Here is a 21,643-nt window from a genome sequence, read left to right on the forward strand (position 1 = left end):
CAAAGCAGTAGAAAAAGTGTAGCTGTGGTTGTTTTTGTTGTGATGTGTGGCTTGTTTCAGTTTTATTGCTAGAGACTAGGAGAATAGGTCTTGCATGGTTTCGTTCAGTAAACATACTGCCAAGTTAAATGGCTGATCAATCAATTTCACTGGAATCGATCTGAATCAGTTCAGCCTGCGTGCACACACAGAGAGCCACTTTATTGTAAATCAATCATTTTGAAAACATCTCACAAAGGGGCCAGTCCTTACTAACAAGCCATAAATTTCAACCTACAGGGTGCCACCCTTATCAGACTACAAATCAGGAGCACAGCCGACATCTGTTCTACTTCCTCCTCTGTTTATTTCGGCTCGGTAGGTTGAGCTCAGATCTTCAGTTTTGAAAAGAACAAGCCACATAAGACCAGACTAATATCTTTCTATAGAGCAAAGTTTAAACACAGTCATTGTTTTTATAGACTGAAACCGAGGAGCATTATAATCATAGGTTAAGGAGCACAATTGTGTTTTGTAACTCTAAAAGTGTTTTTGTAGATATAAAATGACTTGCTTTTGAAGTCTACACATTCTGAAGTGGACGATTTGTGGGGTTATTTGTCATTGAATGCACATCTTTAAATATTGGCAGATGTTTGCAAAAGGTGTATCCCCTACGTCATCCTACACACTTTTTTGGACTAAAAATATCCATTAGTCAATAGTTTTTTTTGTTTGTTTGTTTTTTTTTTCTTTTTTGGTTTAAATGTACAGTGTAAATCAAGTAATGACGCAATATACCAGTCACCTCTAGAACACAAATACATCCATTTTAATTTGAGAAAATACAAAAAAAAAAAAAAAAAACGTACAATTTATGTACAAACTTTTTGTACAAGACAGTATGTTTTATCAGCAGGTTATACAGTAGTTGACAGTCAGTAAGATCAGCTCAGCACCAACAATTTCATCATGTCTAGTAGTCAAATCAGTCATTCTGCTATGAGAAACCCCATTTTCTTCTAATGAATGCCAATAATTACATGTATGGATGAATGTTTTAATTATTTATTTAAGTGGAAGAAGAGACCGCAACAAAACAGTAATCCATATGCAAGTTAAGCATGTTAAGACTTAATTCCCTCCAGGTACTTATTCCGTTACAGTTTATTTTCTTTATACAGTTTCTAAAACTTAAATCTGTCCTTTACAGTAGAATAAAATAGCCAAAATATGACAGTTGTGTATTACATAGCATATCAGTGCGGTTGCTTTATGCGTTACTTTAATTAAAACACTCTTGAATACATTGACAGGTGATCCAACTAAACATCATAGTTTAACTCAGCATCTTTCAGTCATTGCAGTTGCCTTTTTTTATTTTGGACTTTTTTAGTATCTATAACCAAGGTGCTAGGATTTCAGCAGCTTGCATGGGCAGATCATGCCCGTTTGAATGCCACTTTTCGCTCTAGTGGGTCTTCCAGCGTTCCTCCTCTGGTCTTCCTGCACTGCCTGGCACTGTCCTGGCATGGAGGCAAGGATGGCTTGGATGTTCTCCATGCCAGTATTAGATGCCATGATATTAATCCAGTATTACTGACCAATGACTGACTGATGCTAGTAGATGGATACATTTCATGGCACAGTAGAAACTGTGATATGTGTTCACTGTAGTATCTTCACAAGATGTACAAATAAATTGCATGATATTAAAACATTGCACATTTGTTGCAGTGGAGAAAATAACAGTATCAAGGGCTACGACCATTTAAAAAAATTAAATAAGCCAGCTTTTCTTTGTAGTTTTGTTGTCAGGATTGCTACCCGAGTATGTTTCGAAAAGGTCTGTAAAGAAACAACCTATTTTGACATTTCTAAACTATATGTGATTGTAACATTTGAAATGCTGATGACAAAATGGAATGTAAAAACCTGATGGTTAATAATCTTCAAAAAGAAAGAGCTAGTTTGCTTTCTTCATCGTGCATCTCCACTTTTCTCATCAAATCAAACCTGCTGTCTTGACCGCGCCATTGGCATTTCTTTGTAATGTAGTTCATTACAGGAAAAGAACCTTACATAGAAGATACAATAAATAAATTGGACATTTAACTCCAATGGATTCCTTTTTAGCTCAAAATATTTTTTTTTAAGCTAGCAAGTATGTAGACAATCCAATTATACATAGTTTACTCACATTTGTATTTTTTTCTTCATTTATCAAGAAATCTACTTGCTACAAAGTGTAACACCACTATAATCACAATTCAGAAAATCACTTCAGGACAAAGCCTAATTGTCCAGTAGACAAACAATAAAGATCGTTTTACTTTAGAACGTGGACTAGAACGGGCAGAATTTATACAACAGATTATTTATTTCTTTTTCTCAATGGATGGATGAATACTAATGTCTCTTTTCTTGCATCTACAGCCTATTAGCTCGCTTCTGATCAAATGATCTTTGCACAAGTACTTCTGCATGCTTTTTTTGTTTGTTTGTTTGTTTACTAAGACCTAATTTAGGTCAATGATTGCTCTAACTCATTACAGAAAGAGCAGAGCCCCTCCTCATGTGCATCTCTGAGTTCATCTCTGTCTGAGGATCAACATCGCTTTACCTGGAATTACAGAAAAGTGTCATTAGTCATTAAATATTGGTTTTCATCTCCGTTAGCTTATGAAAATGAAAGCATGTATGCTGTTTTTAGTAGTAGAGCTCGAGGTCCTTCAAAGCAGCCCGTGTGAGTATCAAAGAGCACTCCAGATGGCAAGCTGAAATTGTACCTTTTGACTCGGGTTCACAGATCTTTGACGTGTCCCGGGTGATGTTATGCGATATGTTGTGTTGTCAGGGGTAAAACTGAAGAAACTGAACCGCTCTGCACTGTAGCTATTAAGATATCTTTAAGATACATTTAGAAATAAAGTTCTCTGATATGTATAAAAATAAGTACAAAATGATTACGCTCATGGATAAAAAATAAGTATGTACTTATGTATAAATCTGTCAGAGCACTTGAAGCAAAGTTCAAAGGTCTGTGAAGCATTTGTATCAATATATGTTCTACTTAAAGGTACAACATAGTCGTGTAGCCTTGATAGAAGTGAGTGACGTTCAAATCCATTCAGACCACAGCAAGAATCATCCACAAGTCACATCTTTGGCTGATAATTAAACATTATGATTGAGTTTAAGGCATCACTGTTGGTCACAGGGAACATCCAAGCACTTTTCTGCCCCTGTGCCAACCCTGTGTCAGGCAGTGGCTAGACCCAAAAGAGGAACCATTGATGCCCACTTTTCGCAATACGTGGCATTTTTCAATTGTATATTTTATTCATTTTCTCAGCATTAAAGCTCAATCTTTGTTGAATTATCAGCAGGTTACAGTAGTGTTCCATTCAGTCGTATTAACAGCAGAGTCGCTGACGCAAACAAACGTGTTATAAGCCTCGATAACAGAGTTTCCCACACCAGCAGTCATGAATGATGGAAAGACATCAACAGAAGAAGTGCATATCCTCAATGTATTGCCAATTCTGAAGAGCTACGTTGGGGACAGCCATTTGCATTAGGTACAGCAAACATTTCCACTTGTATACGTGCCTAAATGTTCTGTATGGATGGAAATGGTCATCCTTTCCTGAGCCACACGTTCAGGTTACTTCAGGCAGCCTTTGGCACACACCATGCACAAATACAGTCACACAAGCACTTGTTTCCCTGAACAAAACCTTTCAGTTAGCAGCCTCAGCCTGTGACGTCAGCCCCAAACTCAGAGGAGAACCCAGGGAAAGCTTTGACTCTTCTGCGAGCAGTGCCCGATTTATTATGTTGTAGTGCAAAACGAAAGTGACAACGGATACGCAACTCAATCGGCAGGGCTGATCTTTGGGTAGTGTTTGGATGAAGTGAACGACGGTGACCCTCATCCTCCATTATAGCGCCCTCTGCATGGAGTCAGGTCATGGCAGAGGTGAAATGTATTGCAATGAATCACAGGAAGTACTTTCTTTTGTTTGTCTGTTAACATAATTTCAAAAAGTGCTAGGGGCTGTACAATCCTTACTTGATTGTCATTATGTACATCACTATGTATACATATATAAAAGTATGGAAGTAAAATTAAAGGTATACACATTGGAAGTCCCTTCCAGTTCTCATACGCTTCAAACCCTCGAGTCGAGCAAGAACAATGTGTCGCCATCATCACAGTCATGGATTCGCGATTAGCGCTCGTCTTTTACAGCAGGATGACCCACGTCCCTCTGTAATGGTAAAGGCAGGGGATTCGTTCAGCATTCATCTTCGACTTCTCGGATAGGTGGAATCAGACTGCTAGTGGATTTGTACTGATTGACTTGGTTGGCCATGTGAGTGCTCATGGGCTTGATTTGAATGTTCCTTGGGTATGCGTTTTCTGCTTCATCTGTAAACCATCTCTTTTCTGTGAGACAGCCGGGCGGGAGAGAAGCAGAAGACGACAAACACAGCGTTAATATCATATCTTTAAAGCAGGGTCATGCATCTCTACAAAAAAAAAATCATCATCCCACGCTCTCGTTCTCTCTCTATACAGCACATCAACTTGAGTTCACATTCAGAAAGACAGGGTGAAACACACATTGTTGGACCTATTACTGATTTCATGAAGCAGCGAAATGTACAGTATGTAAAAGCATTTACAGCCATATTGTAATCAAATAGGAAGGACTGTATCATGCTGTGTATTTGAGCACGTTCTCTCAAGATCAGGTCTCTGAAATCAGGCATTTAATTCTGAAATGTGTCCTAAGAGCACTTAAGCCAGGCGTAAGGCCTTCTCCATCACATTCACTTTCTCCTAGGCAGTGTCATTTTCCAGCACTTCAACATTTCCAACTATTCCTCCAACTTGAAATGTGCTGCACACCTTGGAGTGTCAGGCTGCGATGAGCCGCAGGGGGAGAGTGTCACGGCGCAGTCGTTTGATGTAAGTGGAGCTGTGCCTGAGGTGGTGCAAGGAGTCAGCCACCTCGCTCCGTTCCCCTGAGTTTACTACTGATGCTGGCACTTACATCGCCCCAAGACATCCTCTGGCTCCGCAAGGGTTAAAAGAGCCAATTTCAGCAGCACAGGGACTCTCATCATGGCTCCCCTCTCTCACACGGATATTTGAGGTGAATTTGGGCTGAGAGCAGAACGTGAAACCACTTTCGCCTGGTTTGAGTGGGGAACTTTTAACAGACCGAATCTACGTTTTTGCATTAATGCACCCGTAAGCCACGAGAGGTCATAAAATAATATATTTTTACTTAAATTAAAAGATGTTTTCTGGCACAACGCAAGGTGGTGAATATGAGAAAAGCCACCGATGCATAACAATACTGGCCAGGCTGGTTAATCAACCAATCTGGAGATTGACACAAGGGGTAGTTTCCCATTTGTCAAAACGTTAAATTCTATATTTATTGAACAACAGAAAATCTGTAGAAAATTAGTTGACTTTTTATTTGAACAAATATTGCATGTTTGTGCAATGCGATTATTTTTATTTAAATAATCATAATAGTTAATAATAACAATGTTGTACATGTAATTATATTAAATATGCAATTTTTTAAATTACATTTCAGATAATTTTATAGAATCTGTTTTAACAAAGGAAACGGATCATTAAACCAGATTTTATTATTTTCCAAATGCCTTAAATACATTTTGATAATCTACATGTAGGAACAATGTGCAGACACACTGACCTCTCACACAATGCAGTTTGTCTTAGAGAAAGAAAACCTAATGAGAGGTAAAAGAACAAGAGGAACTCAAGTCAAGGGGGACTACTGGAACCTATCAGATGGATGGAGGTCGAGAGAGGATGATAGTCAACCGCATGCAATGCTGGGATGGACCTGAGCATGACAAGAGTTAGGCATTAGCAGCAGCCATTTGCTTTCAGTTAGAAAGCAAAGGTGAAAAGTAGGCATGATTTCCTTGGAAATTAAAATCAAAATCCCCTCTCATAACAGTGCTCCACAAAGGACAAAGTTATGATTAAAAGATCCCACAACAGGTGCTGTATCATGCAGAATCATTAACTTGCATACCTGGGCCCATTCTATTCATCCTTGTTGCACTTTAGGAAAAAAAGTGGTCTATGTAAGTTTTACGGCGTTTAAGGCAAGTAACAGGTCTCAAACAGAACTGACATCATATATTTCTACATTTTTAGTCTGGTTATATATTGTGAATTAAATATCATAACCATCTTTATTTTACACAAATGGAAAATGATACTTATGAAACTCATTTTACTACTACAAATTTAGGACTTAAGACTACACACTATTTAGCTAATTAAATATTATGATGGAGCTGATTATTTTTCCAGTTAAAAACAATTAGTATTGTAAAACTCTTGAAAAGGACATAATGTGCTTCTCAAATCTGGGAAACTAGATCACGTTAATTAATATAACCTTTTCTCTAAGTGGGGGTGGGGGATATCTTACAAACTCTAAACTCGTTGAATTAACTTTAAGGCACGCATTGTAACAGGCACTGAAATCAATGCAGGGTTTTACAACACCCCATACATAATACCTTGCAGCTGCTCATTCCGGTGAGAGAGAACTCTCAAAATCAACAGCTTCATGAAAACGGTGTATGCAGATGATAAAGGTTTCAAAGCTGGAACTTTTCAAAGATCAACACTTAAATGATCCAAAACTACTTTACACACCGTAAGGGTTTCTGCACCGGCAAGGCATTTAGGGATGGTGTGAAACCATTTATGCTATGATTATGTCTGTTCCAACCTGGAACATTAAAAAAATCACTAGAGCATAACTAAAAATAAGCCACTAACACAGACTAAAAACATGATGATGCAATTTGCAGTTCTCTCACACACACAGACATGACATAATGATTAGACAAACAGGAAGGCAAGAAATGAATTAATGCTTATATGTGGATTAAAGACCAAAAATGACTATATTACCTATACAGTGCAACAAATGCTGATGGGAAAAAAAATTGCCTCAATTTCTGGAACATTATTAAGCTTAAAGGTGCAATACGTAATATTTACAGCAATCTATTTACAGGAATGTAATATACATAACTATGTATTCAGCAGTGTATAAAGAACTTATTTAATGAACTGTTATGTTTCTATTACCTTAGATTGAGCTATTGCTATCTACATACACCGCGGGTCCCCTTACATGGAAGCCACCATGTTTGTACAGTAGCCCTAAATGGACAAACTGCCCTACAGAGCGCGTTTCGTAACTTTGTTGTTCTTGCGAATAAAACACTGTCACAATGATAAACAAGTACATTAACAATCGCAATACCATCGATGTGATGACAAGTTAAGTAAATATAATTCCTTGATTTATCTTTGTAAAAAAATCTCATTGCTCTCTGCCGTCTTTACCGACGACCTATTTACATGTGTCGGCCACCGTAGCTTCTCTAAAGGGAGGGTTTAGCAGGGGACTGAGCTGTTGGTTGCAATTCGCAACCTCACCGCTAAATGCCGCTAAAATTTACACACTGCACCTTTAATAAATATGAACTAAACAGTTCTATGGGGCTGCATGGGACTGGCAAATTTCATAGTATCTTTAATCATTTATTCACTTAAAATTCCTAAATTGAGTCCTGTACTTTAACAAATCTAAACTGGTGCAGACCTCTAGTTCACAGGTTGATTGTGTTTATAAAAAGGCAGCAGCAATATGCAGACATGGTCCTGGTTACGGTGCAGTGGCGATGAGGCAATGATCAAATGGTCACAGAGTTGTGTGTGTGGTCAAGGCAAGGGCCACATGCACATAATGAAGCAAACTCACAAATAGAATATGGAACGCTGAGTACAATCACACACACACACACACACACACACAAAGCATTCTTTCTGTACAAAGTGTGCTAAAACCACAGAAGTGAACAAACACACACACACACAAACACACTCGCTCTGCTGGGTTAAAGAAGTGAAGGCCAACTTACTTCTGTTTGTCCCGGGCTTCACGTGCTTTGCTGCTGCGGTTCTGCCGGTTCGTGGCGGGGATGGAGTGAACAGATGAGCTCTTCTTGCTGGATGAATGAGAGGAATGGGAGGAGTGGGACAGGCTCGCTCGGGACTGGCCCGCGTTGTGGTCAAACTGCATCAGACAGAAGATCAGGTCCGTGGGCACCAGCTCAAACTCATAAGGTGGGTTTGTGATGACATATCTGCACACAATGAAAAATGACATGCAATGTCAATTCAATGATCTTATTTAAGAGTACATAAAGCATTTAACTTTATTTTAAATTTTGAACTGATTTTAGGGTAAAGTGTAAAATTTCTGCACCACTTATAGTTAAACCACAGACGCTTGGATGGGAGAAGGATCATGGAAGCTGTGAATGTTTCCTCATAGCCAGTAAATCCTAACACTGTTAATGATTATTCAAATGTGCCACATAATCCTGATCCTCTCATGAAGCACACGAGGGACTCTAATAATCAAAAGTTATATGCACATAATACATAGTGCACTTAATCATAATTAAAAAGATAATAAAAATAGAAAATACATTTTTACTACTGATTAAATCTGTTTAAAAATGCTTCCCCTCATTCTAACCAACATTCTGGATAAAAACATTCACTGAGCTTGCAAAATGATTTATGGGATAGCTTTATCCATGGAGGACATGTGGCAGTGTCTTAGGTTTTGGATAAAATAAGGGACACTTCAGAACACTTTTTTTTAAAATGCTTTTAAAATAAATCTCTTCATGAAGGAAGAAAAAAAAGTCTTTCCTGTCACTTTTGATAAATTTCAATTTAAGTTGTAATTTCTTTGGGGGGAAGGCGGGCGTACTGACTTCCTTTTTAAAATCATTCTTTTGAAGAATAATTAAAAGCAAGCACAAATTTGTGGATTTTTTATATGGTGCACTACTACAGTATGTTGCCAAGGAAGGAACCTCACACTAGGTGTTAGAGCAGGGCTTATAATAATGTGGGTTTTATTATTATTTCCCAGTACTGAAGATGGATTGTATGCCTAGTGAAATAAAGAGCTAAAACACTACTGATAAAGAGGTGAATAGGTCAAACGGACAGCTCACCTTTTTGTGCACTGGCTTGATGAACTTAAATGTGCATCTCGCAATCTATAGATTCCAAAGCACAGCATGTTGTACGTTTTTAATGCTTTACAAAATAAGTCTCCGTAGCAACCACCATCCTGAAAAAGAACACACAATAGGGCTTTAATTGTTCATTCAAAACATTCAAATCAGCTTATGCCTATTTCAGGCATGATAGAGCCAACTCGAGTGCAAGAGCAGGTGTTGTTTGCCTCATTTTGCATCTGTATCCTAGTGTGATGTCTACACTTCTATAATGAAGTATGTGGCAATACATTAACAGTTTGGACAGTCACTGAATAACTGTCTACGTGTAATGGGTGCATGGATTACATAATCAGAATCCAATAATTAAGTACTTTTAAGAAGAGAATATTACATTTTGAAATCAGATTACAGATACTTTTTATGGATTACATTACACATACAGAAACACCATGAAAGATTTAAGGCAGCGTTCTTTTTTACCCACAATCTTTGCATGTTCAGCTCGTTCACTTTGCATTAGCGGGCAGGGAAGGCATCGGACAGGGAACGAGCCCTGTTGGGGGAAAGTGCCAAAACGTGTCAGCTCCTCTTAACCATTCACTTACCCCCAAGTCTGCGAAGGGCCCATCGTAGAGGGCCAGCTGGGCGACCCGACACCTGTCCCTGTTAGCCAGCGTCTGCGGCGTGCTGTAGCCACCTCTCAGCGCGTTCTCCTCAGCCAGCAGGCCCTCCAGCTCCGGAGTGGCGCCTCCTGTGACCAGCGTCCGGATCAGGGTGAGGATATTATCATTGAAGTATGTCTGCCAAGATAAAGGAGAGGATCCGGACGTGAGTGCCATTAGAGTCACAACTCAAGACAGTCAGGATTTTGGAGCTGTCCCGAGCACTGTTATCTAGACCCTGATCTGTCTCTTCTCATTTGACTCCCTGGGAAGGGAAGAGACACGGGAATGCAATTACGCCAGCTGTTGTTGTTGTTGTCGTCGTCGTCTCCTCCCCATGCACATTCATTTTGGTAACACCATCCTTGCTTAACAGGGGAGCATTTTGCACACGAGGACATTTTAATTATCATTATTGTAGCTAATTGTAGATAACATACAATGAAGAATAGATCTCATAACACAACAAGTGTTATAATCTACAATTTATCTTGTACAGTGGGATCCAAAAGTCTGTGACCACTATAGTGAAAGTTTTTGCATTTCTTAATAGTTTAGATAATATCAGTAAAGCAAGCATATTAAACTATGTTTAAAAAAAACATGATGAACCATGTTATCATGCATTCGTTAACATGGTCAGAAATGTTGCTGAGCCTAAACTTTCTAACAGTAGTGTATTTGAAATCCTAAAAGTTATTTTAGTTCCAAGTTTAAAGTGGTTTCTGACTTGTGGACTCACTGTATCTTGTCCGTCAAATGTTCTTCAGTGTCACTGATGATAAAGTTGTCAAATGATTAACGTATAAAAATAAAAGATTCCACTAAGATCACAAGGTCGTTGGTGTGAGCACCAGAGGGCTGTGTCGCCCCAAGCTCGTGCTGGAGTGACACCTCTCCGGGCCCCTGACAGCAGCATTCAGCCCAATGATGGATGAGAGCTGTCTATTAGCAGGCTTCACCTTTGTCCACAGTGAAATGCACTTGAAGGCTGCTTTGTTCTAGCTTCACTCAAAGTGAAAGGTACTGGAATTAAGCCATCATATGGATAAGGGGATAGCAGCGGTTGTAGGTGGTGAGGGGGAAGAAAAGAAGACGACAGAATGGGGAAAAGGAAGAAAGGTATCTTTCCTAATCTACCCAAGATGAGATTGTTAGGAGATTAGAGCTGTAGGACCCCATAGCAGCCCACCTTTGCATGTCAAGGCATGCCATTAAAGAAAACTTGAGCACTTACCTTGTTAAAAGATCTAATAAGACTCTTGAAAGTTCATTTCATGACACATTATATGAGGAGTCTTGGCAACAACTTTCCTTTTGATGTCACCGCCACTGACAGTGCTGTCTGATCAATGTGGCATTTCATTTACCAACCTCTGCCTACTGGTAACGCCTGAGCCCTACATCTAAAGCACTGCACAGCCGGAGGATGTCTCTTTCCTATACATTATTTCAGAGGATTAGCAGTGAGACATGCCTTCATGTAATTCTATATGACATACCATGATGGGAGAGAAATGACTGTGCACCTTTTGACAGGTTGCTTTGTTCACCAAATCACTGGCTGCTTTTGAATACGAATGGAAAGATCATCTTGAAGCCTAGTAGATAATATGAAGGATCCTTCACACAATGAAAGGATCTGAATCTACTTATTCTGCACGGATAATTTCTTTAACGGATTTATGTATGCTAATCTGTTTAAAGGAATTCAAATGAGTGAATAGGTGTCAACGCAGCAGCTGTTTAGCCACTAACTCACCGCACTCATCAGGGAGTCCAACACGCTGATGGCGAACGCGGTACCGCAGGCAAACGGCTGGGTCAGATACAGCTCCGTATCTGGGTCGTCGTCGTCGTCTTGGTCCAAAAACTGAACGTTGGAGTCATTCACTGCAGCACAAAGAGAGACGGTTTTCATTCAGGCAAAACAACTGTGTAGAAGAGTCAATCAATGTCCTTCAAAGGGTGACAAGTGACAAATGTCTCACCAACCAGCAATAAACGGGTTAATGAAGTCAAAAAAAAAAAAACTGCATGCATGTGGGGCATGCATTCTGGAGATTAATACAGGTTGAAATAGTGATATCTGCACAATGCAGTACCCAAAAATGGTGGATCTAACTTCAATCTGAATAATTTGCAAGGGATGGTTTACATAATGAAATCTCTGTTTCCGAGAGAAGTTGTGATGTCTGATGTGTAAATGGATTGTTCTTTGGAGCCAGATGTTTTCAATGAATCACTTCACAAAACTGATCTGAATAGTTTGTTTATAAATCGATGACTGACATCATACATCAGTCACAGTGGTAAAAGAAACAGATCATTAAAGGGGAAGATCATCAGTAAATAAAGAATTACATGATTCTTTTCTTTATTCATACAGCTATTGTATGACTTCAAAAGATGTGGGATATAGTATACAATCATTATGACCTACTTTTATTAAGCTTTTGGATTTTCATAGTAACTGCATAGAGAAAAGTGACAATAGTCAAATAATTATTTGAAATGTCTCTTTTTGTGTTGTACCAAAGACAGCTAGTTCTACATATCTCGAACAACACAGAGATCTATGAATGATGACAGAATTTTTATTTTTGGGTAAACTATTACTTGAAGTGATTTACAATTGTCAAAAAAACAACAAAAAACCCTCAGGTTACAGAGCAGCCTTGTAAAAATTTAGGTCCACTTATTTAAAAGAACCTGTTTTTAAACAGCAGCAGTCAGATTGCTTTGAGGCTATTGTGTATGGTCTCAGCGGCCAATGTATAGAGACAATGCCCTGAAATCCAGCTCGGTTTGAACACAGCCTCACACAATCTTTGTTTCACCTCCTTTCAAAATCTATGCTTCAGAGATTAGGGCCAGCACCAAAATAAATAAATAAAAATAAACAGCTTAAAGCAAGGTTTGATCTGTTTTTTTTTTTTCTTTTCTAATTTGATTTCTTCCCAGACTTCCTGTGAGCTAAGGAAGAGAAATGTCAGTCTTTCAGACAGGCCGCTGATGAAAAGGAGCCCGGGCTAGAGAATTGAACTGCAGGGAGATGCTATGGAAACAGCCACAAGGACAGACTCGCATGATCAAAGGCCTAGTGATGCTCTGAGAAAGAAAGAAAAAAACTCCTTAAAAAAAGGCCAAAAACAAGACAGTCAATTTCAACCAGAACTAAGGATAAAAATGTGTTCAAAGTGATGCCATGGGAGCAGGCCTCAGCTGCAGCGAGAGAAATCAAGACAAGCCGATGAAGGAGGCAGTGCATCAGAGTAACGGAGGACAAAGGCTCAGCTTACCCAGTTCTGTTATCATTTGTATGTTGGTTCCACTGTTTTTTTCCTGACTGAATGAAACCAAAGGCAGTAGTTTGCCAGGCTTAGCTAATGATGATAAAACAGTGTTGAGGGGAGACAGTTATTGAAACAAGTTCAAAGCCAGAGAAAGAGAAAGCATAAACGAGTGTATCATGTCAAGAGTGGGATTAGAAATCTAAAGGTACAGTGTCAGGATGAAGCGCTTCTGTGAGAACTCCATGGAACAGTTCGGCCGTGTTTGTTCATGATAACGGGGATGTCGTGCAGGCTTAGGTATCTACTGCACTGCAAATAGGAGAAAGATAACTATGAACCATTTAGAAGAGAAAACGAATCACTCTCAACGTGTTTTTCAACATGTTTCTGGTGTAATCGCACATATTCCAACACTAAAACTGCAGGCCTGATTTAACAAAAGCTTGTGTACAGAATCTGCTGATAAAGTTGTGGTTTCAAAAAATAGCAGTGAATTACATTGGATTACATTTTACGCTACCTTTAGGCTAAACGTTTTTCAGTCTGTGCAAAGAACTTCTAGTTCAGTTATTACAACAAAAACTTAGTATAGTTTGATCCACTGAACAGATGACAGAATGCTGTGAGACAAGAATAGGAGAAAGAAATGGATGAAAAAATAAAGAAAAATGACTGGAGAAAAGCCAAGACTTCAGGTGATGCAGCAATGAAAACGGTTGCAGCTGAAGAGTGATCAACCCATGTGGGTTTTTTAAATAGCTGATGGCCCATGTATTTATATAAAAAAATAATGATGACAAAAAGTAATGCATTTTACACAATTTTACTTGGAAATTACCACATATTAGGGGTGTCACGATTTCGATTTTAAATCCAAATCGATCGAAACTAAGTCACAGTCTCAAACTTCGAATTAAAAAATGGAGCCCTCGCGCGCATGCTCATTCCCCACATCCTCGCGCTCGATCATCTCACCTCTGCTCACGCGAACAATTTTATTTTTGTCAGTCGTGGGGCGGGGCTTGCTGTTTTAGTTGTTATCTCAAATGTCATTGATTATTCCCCTTTTCCTAAAGTCAGTATTCGACGCCTGTTAGAAAATGATAAATAATTCACTTGACTTGACCCATGACTTCATCAGTGGACCAGATACATGTCAGTAATCATTTCTTTTGCTTGTTTAATTTATTTTTGTCTTTAATGTAATTTAATGCATTGTTTATAATGGGGGGGGGGGTTATTTTTTTAAAGTATTGATCATTCTAAAAAAAAAAATATATATATATTTTAACAAAAATTCCTATGTAACTATGTAAAATATTGTACAGTCACATAATAAATTCTAAATGTATAAATTTACTAAAAAAAAAAATTGCCCCCACACTTCTGAATGGTAGTTTATATCAACAACTGAAATTCATTTAATTTAATTCAAGTGATTTGTGTGGGCAATGCATTTCTTTACTTACTTTACTTTTACTCATAAAAACATTTTAGATGAAGCAACTCATGTTAACTACACTATTATAATTATCAATTCTTGAGAGTATTATTAGCTTCAGCATCCCCCTTCTACTTCTTGAATTACTGAAGGACATTGCCAAGAGGCTGAAAATATCCTCTCAACTCAAAGTCAAAGTCTCGCTTTTAAATTAGTCAATGTCAAGTACTAGTCAATATCTTTAATGACAGATGAAATGGAGAGCGTTCATATAAGATTATACAGATTATCCTTGATTTGTTTTATCTTCTTTTTGAATATTTGTTTCACCTACCAACATGCCAGAAACCTTTAGTAAATCAGGCCCCATGTGTCAAAGATGTAGGACTTTGCAACCCCTCAGGGAGGAGGATTCTGGATCTCGTGTTAAGAGGACAAGAAGTACATGTGTGTATGTGTGCGTGTGAGGAGCGTGTTTTGCATGAAGTTGTAAGAATCTGTGAGGCCCTTTATTTTTTGCAGCTTTTCTGGTGTAACTCGCTGTAATTGGGTCAGTGGAGAATTGTAGCGACCGGTCTCTAGTGCTTTAGTGCCTTCTGAGACCTAAAACTTTCATGAGTCCCCCCACCATGGGTATAGTGCCACCTTCATTGTTATTTATAAATGAATCCATTTTGCTACTATATGTTTTTCACTCCCTATAAGCCTAGGTCTCTTCCAGTGCATTAAAGGCACAACTGATGAGGACGCGACATTGACCAAGTCTGTGAAATATTCAGGTGCGCCACACATCACAGACACACACTTCATAAGGAACACATCAGCGTGGCTTGATACGGGAGTTTAGATTCTAATCACACTTGACTTTGACATGTTAGCAGTATGACTGCAGTCGCGTCTCACCAAGTTCAGTTATGATCGGGATGTTTGATCCCGTGGTGATGGATGTCTGCCGCACTAAGCCGTGCACTGGACTGTTATCTGGAGATGACCTATCCATCCCTGGAGGTGTGAAACCTGGAAGAGAAAGAGGAAAGAGACTTGTCACATTTCACTCTGCTAATGGTGCCAAACCAGATTCAAGGTTTGCAATGGTGACCAAATCAGTAGCTTAACAGTCAGGCCATGCAAATACGATTTTCTTGGTATAATGCTTAAAGTAGTGAACATATTGTAGAGTTTGTGGTGGCAGGATACGAGTGGACTGTCACTCCAGTCCAAAACAGTGAAATACAGATCCTTCACTTTTAAGGGTCAGCTCAGGCATATTTAGCATTTGCTGCCTTCCATCAACTAGCAGGTATAAATTTTATATGCTGTTCATTTTGTTACCATAAAACTGGTGAAGTGGATCCTGAAAACCTTTTATGTGAAACGCCATGAAACACAAGCAGGAGTGACAAGAGTATGAATTCACATGACTTGACACTTTTGCATTTCCTCAAGCTGACAAGTAAACACTTTAAATCAGTAATGCTATATGCATAATGCATTGGCCCTGTTTTGACATCCATAGACTGGAGAAAAATGCAAGCGTATAGTTTTTACAGTGACAAACATAATGCGGGGAAAAGATTCAGGTCACAAAGTTTTCAAAGGGCTGCAGAATTCCAAACAGGGGTCGTCCTTCTCAATGGGGAAGTTCAATAGACTAGCTCTCTGTAGCTCTAAACAAAAGAATATACAACAGAAAGAGACGAAGACTTCATCTTAAATGTGCAGAGAATGATCCTGTCTCCTGTTGTGTGAATTGTGAAGACATCAGATATGCAGTGGCAGCCAGAGTCAGCCATCTGGCATACTGAAAAGCATTTTAGCATCAGCTGATAAATAAGCGCAATTGGATACCAATAAACAAGAGCAATGTTACTGTTGATTGTACTGTTTTTCTGGTATTGGTACACTGTAAAGCTTCTGAACAATGCAAGAATATTCTGAAAATACATGAATATAGAATATACATGCAATGATATTCTGATATTTATTCGGAATTTGGTAATATTCTGTCATAACCAGATTAAGACAATATTCTGATCCCTATGAATAAACAGCTGGTTTGTGTCTGTATTAAACAGAGTATTTTGAGTCATAATATTATAATATTGACTAAAAATATTGTTAATTTCAATAAAAAAAATCATGATAAAAAATATTTATTTTATGACTAAGACAAGACAAAGACAAAACATCAGTGAATAATTAAACATCAGTAGTAACTAAATCAACATACAATATCGTTGATGTGACTAAAATGGAGCTTAAAAAACCTTCTCAGAGACTAACTGTAGATCTAAACTGAAATCATTACAAACATAGATCATCTATACTCTTTGCAATTGAGGTTGCACATTTTGTATTGTTGTTTTAATGAAAATACATTAATATAACTTGGAATTAAAGCTGCAGTAGGGAACTTTTGTAAAAAATCTATTTTTTACATATTTGTTAAACCTGTCATTATGTCCTGACAGTAGAATATGAGACCGATAATCTGTGAAAAAAATCAAGCTCCTCTGGCTCCTCCCAGTGGTCCGTAACTTTGTTTGTGTTCAAAATGTAGAAAAATGTATATAATAAGCGAGTACACCATGAATCCATTTTCCAAACCGTGTTTTTAGCTTGTCCTGAATCACTAGGGTGCACCTATAATAAGTGTTTATATTCGGACTATTTTAGATTGCTTCGGGGAAACCGCGGCGGAGTAACCCAGTACCTTTGTGATTCTTCATATACATAAACAGAGAGAAGTAGTTCCGGCTACGATGTTCTTCCGCAAGACGCAAGCAGTTCTGTTTATTAACCGCTAGAGCGTCAAAAGTTCCCTACTGCAGCTTTAATATTAGCAATATCACTGTTTCAGCTTTTGAAAGAAGCTTTTGAGTTTACATAGTGTATAGAGGGTGTTTATATTTCTGATAATTTAATAAATCAGGAAACTACACTGATCAAAATTATAAATGCAACACTTGTGTTTTTGCCCCCATTTTTCATGAGCTGGACTCAAAGATTTAAGACTTTTTCTACGTACACAAGAGGCCTATTTCTATCAAATATTGTTCACAAATCTGTCTAAATCTGTGTAAGTGAGCACTTCTCCTTGGCTGAAATAATCCATCCTCCTCACAGGTGTGGCATATCAAGATGCTGATTAGACCGCATGATTATTGCACAGGTGTGCCTTAGGCTGGCCAGCAACTAAAAGTTGCAACTAAAAGTTGACTACATTTGATAAAAACAAAAAAAGACGTTTGACACAGGACTAAGGAAAAACACACACACAGCTGACAAAATTAACATTAAACGAAACTGAATATTCAGATTTGAGCATCTCCAAACAAATATATTATATTTGAGAGAGTGATATTACAGACAGTTGTCAATGAAGCAACAATATTAAAGACCGTCTCCAGTACAGTATTAATAAGCAGAAAAAGATTGTTTATGTTTACAGTAGTTTATACATACTATTTTGATCTTTTTTTTTTTTTTTTACAAAAATATCCCAATATAATTGAAACATGTTAAAACTGTCTACTATCTTTAACATTTGACATAAAAATTATTAAATACAAATCTAATTTAAGGCCAGTAAATCAAGCCTAACCACATTTCACTTGGTCTTGTGCAACTATGTGTTTATTGTTGCACATCGATTACACTAAGTTATAAACCCTTCAAACAGACATGCACACTAACCTTAAAGTCATGCTCTAAATTCTGCCTTGTGTTTTAGTTTTCAATGGTAATGCATTATGTAGCTTGGACTTTGTGTACTTTATTCAAAAACCCCTAAAGCACTTCTAGTAGTGCCCAGTGTAGTACTTTCTCCTGGCAAAAGGCTAGCTGATTTATTAAATAACACCTTCTGCACAAGTTTAACAAGCCTCACTGAAACGACAAGGTGCTGAGGGCAAGAATATTTACAGAGTGATGTGGTATGATGTAATTTGTTACACCTCTATCTCATAAATATTTCAATACAATGGTATTTTTTTTTAAAATACATTTCTTATATGGATCCTTCTGCCTTAAAGAAAATGAAATTATGATGTGTAATCATGTAACATTAATAATAATAATAATAAATAACTGTCTTTCTGCCCAATTGGAATTAAAATATGGAAGAAAAATTTATCCTTTGTTATTTCTATTGGTGCAAATGTTTACTTGGGAATAATCTGAGAACAAGAAAACTCTTCATTGCTGGATAAAATATGTTCTAATTTGCTGGGTGTTAATGAAATAAATCTTTATTACACGCCATTGCTCTGCTGTTGATCGTGCCAGATGTTGAGATAAATCAATTGAGAGCGTAGTAATGACCAGGCCCGCATGGAATCAGTGCACAGATTTCCACAGAACTAGAAATGCCCATCAGTCACAAATTTTTACAGATCCCCTGCCTTTTCTGCAATTTGAATTAATACTTTGGCTAATTTGATCATGTGTTCAGTCACCGTACTCTCACTTAATAACTTCACAATGTTTAAATCTACTGAATTTCCCAAACTCAGTACATATATTGCAAACGGATTCCTTCTGGGCCTGATAATAACATCTTCTTCAACAGTATTATTAAAAGCTATAATCATCCAGCACAGAAGGATGTGCTCTTCCCAACACTACTACACACTGTTCAGCATGAGCTTTTGGGACAATTATGGACACATTTCATATAAAAACTGTCATTATGAAGCTTTAAATCCATCTTTCTGTGCAAAAAGTGAATACTCAATAATGGTTAAAATGTTAATTGTTGTGGGCCAGCATGTGCGGTGTGTGTAATTTACGTAATGAAGAGCAGCTGAGAAAGTGAAGCTGCTGATTTGTACAGTCTGTTTAATGATGATGAATCCTGATGGGCACAAGAGGGTTACATGTTTATCCGAATGCATAAACAATCTGTTCGAGTCAATTTGTCGGCAAACAAATCTGCCGCGGTCCAGCAATTGGAGGCAACTATGCAATCTGCACAAAAATGTTAAGAGATGCTTTTTTTCAGAGCTTTGATTACACGGGAAGGATATAATACACACTTCCTCAGAACTGCATGTGTATGCTAATAATGAACATGCATATTCATAAAATGAAAAATGCAATGGACACTTATTAAATGTTGGCATAAAGCGTCTAGTTATTGTGTGTCTAGATGAACAAACATATGAAACACGAGTCATGCTTTTATCCCTTGTTTTATTAATCCATTCTGGTATATAATTGGACCTTGTTGTCTTTGAAAGCACACAGTAAATGATTGGTTTCACAGTCTAAAGCTCTTGAGGAGTATTCTCTATGCGCTGAAGTATTCTTGGCCACTCCTTACCTTGGGAATTAGCCTGCAAGACCCCAATGCTGTCATCAAACTGCATAGATTTGATGTTAAGAGTCGCCAAGATGCATTCCTTGTCCTGCAGTGAAGCATCGTCGATATTGTTCTGATTGGCTGACAGGATAACGCACATGTCACAGAGGTTGATGTTGACGGCCCTTAAATCAGCTCGACTTAATGGCGTACCCTTCAGCGGAGAGAGAGGGGAAAGACGAAGAAAGATGAAAACAAATTAAAGATGGCGCAGGAGCTCAGGGAAATTAGTTAACAAGTATTTACTTTTCTAAAGGCAGTGACATTCAGCTGATCTAACTATGTGCTGAGGGAAGAAGAGATGTGGTCTAATCTAAAATGCTAGCCTTTGCTGACGGCAGCTTCGTTTTTCATACACAGTCAAACTAATGCTAACAAGCGCTACAGCAAAGCCTGAGATTCACACGACCAAGAGAAACCAGAACATCGACACTTGAGAACAAATTGTGGTGGCACTTTTCAAAGCAAAAAGCTGGTAATGTCTTACTCCTTGAGTCACATGAACTCATAACATTTACCGATGTCCTATTTTCTCAAAGTGTAAAAACTCATTTGTATGCTCATTTCCAATGCATGTACTCACAGGTAAGATGGAGACTTTGGGGAAGTTGTGAAGGGTTTCCCACTCTCTTCTCAGATAATCTAATGAGCCCACAAACACGATGGGCTTTAGCTCGTGGTAATGGAAGTTGCTTGCTCTCAAAGGCATCACCAAGTTTCGAAGCCCCACTAAAGCTGACGTGACATCTCCAAATATACACACTACTACATGTCCACTTAAAACCGTCATGGAGGCCTCGCTGCGTGTCTGTGGTGAAAAAGACAGAAACAAATACGACAGTTACAATCTCATCAACAAGAATATAATAAGAGCTCATCAACTGCCATCCATACAAAAACTGCATGAGCTGTAGAAGATTTTATATTGTATAAAATTAAGAAGGGCTGCAATTGTAAATGTTGTATTTAATTGACTGAAATGTAATCACATAATAGTAATTATGTTTGAATAACACACCATATGGAATTGTGAGGAAAAAGCACATTAAGCAACAATAATAATTAAAGAGAGGAAACAATATCATTGTAAAAAATAGCAACAGCATTTATGCATGTTCAAGAACATTATCATCAAGCATCGTCAACAGAGTCTAAGTGAGTAAAATGCATCTGTTTAGGATACTAGGATAGGATTCAATTCATTTAGTAAAAGTAAATATACACTTACCCCCAAAATACTGTCATTAAATCATTTCAAATAAATAAATAAATAAATGTGCTCAAGCCAAATAATACATAACATGAGCAAAAAGGTTAATACTGTTTTTCTTTACTTTGTTCATGGGGGAAATACAATGTTCAAAATTGCATTCATATTATAATAATAAACATAAATATAACCAAAATGCAAATTCTGAAATTGTCATTTAGTTTCATGTACACATTTAATGTTTGCCTGTGTCTAAATGTGCAAACATGTAAGTTAACAGTGAACAAGAGACAATAGTGCAATAAATGTCACACTCCTCAAACATTTCAAACTTTACTTTGAGGAGTTAGTGACGTCAGTAAAATTGTGATTCTCAAAATGTGAAACTAGACAAATTTAAAATACTATATATATATATATATATATATATATATATATATATATATATATATATATATATATATATATATATATATATATATATATATATATATATATGTATATATTATATTATTTGCTTGCCTAGCAATGAAGATTTCATGGTATTTCAGTATTAAATTTTTA

General features: G+C 37.6%; 1 protein-coding gene across 16 annotated transcripts in view; it reads right to left on the reverse strand.

Moving 5' to 3' along the window:
• Positions 1-790: 790 nt before the first annotated feature.
• Positions 791-21,643, reverse strand: part of LOC127970003 (calcium-activated potassium channel subunit alpha-1) — a 200,111-nt gene continuing 179,258 nt past the window's right edge. For 6 of the 16 annotated variants that reach the window (XM_052572168.1, XM_052572178.1, XM_052572169.1 and 3 more), the window contains 10 exons: positions 20,453-20,677; positions 19,831-20,023; positions 15,411-15,524; positions 13,073-13,156; positions 11,533-11,663; positions 9,714-9,908; positions 9,100-9,218; positions 7,987-8,211; positions 6,072-6,100; positions 791-4,432 (listed from right to left, as the gene is read on the reverse strand). In XM_052572168.1, coding sequence (XP_052428128.1) covers positions 4,281-4,432; positions 6,072-6,100; positions 7,987-8,211; positions 9,100-9,218; positions 9,714-9,908; positions 11,533-11,663; positions 13,073-13,156; positions 15,411-15,524; positions 19,831-20,023; positions 20,453-20,677 — 1,467 coding nt within the window. In that variant the 3' untranslated portion in view covers positions 791-4,280. The remainder of the gene's footprint in view (positions 4,433-6,071; positions 6,101-7,986; positions 8,212-9,099; positions 9,219-9,713; positions 9,909-11,532; positions 11,664-13,072; positions 13,157-15,410; positions 15,525-19,830; positions 20,024-20,452; positions 20,678-21,643) is intronic. The other 10 variants (XM_052572184.1, XM_052572180.1, XM_052572179.1 and 7 more) reach the window with 3 other exon arrangements.

This window comes from Carassius gibelio, chromosome B13 (assembly GCF_023724105.1).
Source record: "Carassius gibelio isolate Cgi1373 ecotype wild population from Czech Republic chromosome B13, carGib1.2-hapl.c, whole genome shotgun sequence".
Taxonomy (NCBI): domain Eukaryota; kingdom Metazoa; phylum Chordata; class Actinopteri; order Cypriniformes; family Cyprinidae; genus Carassius; species Carassius gibelio.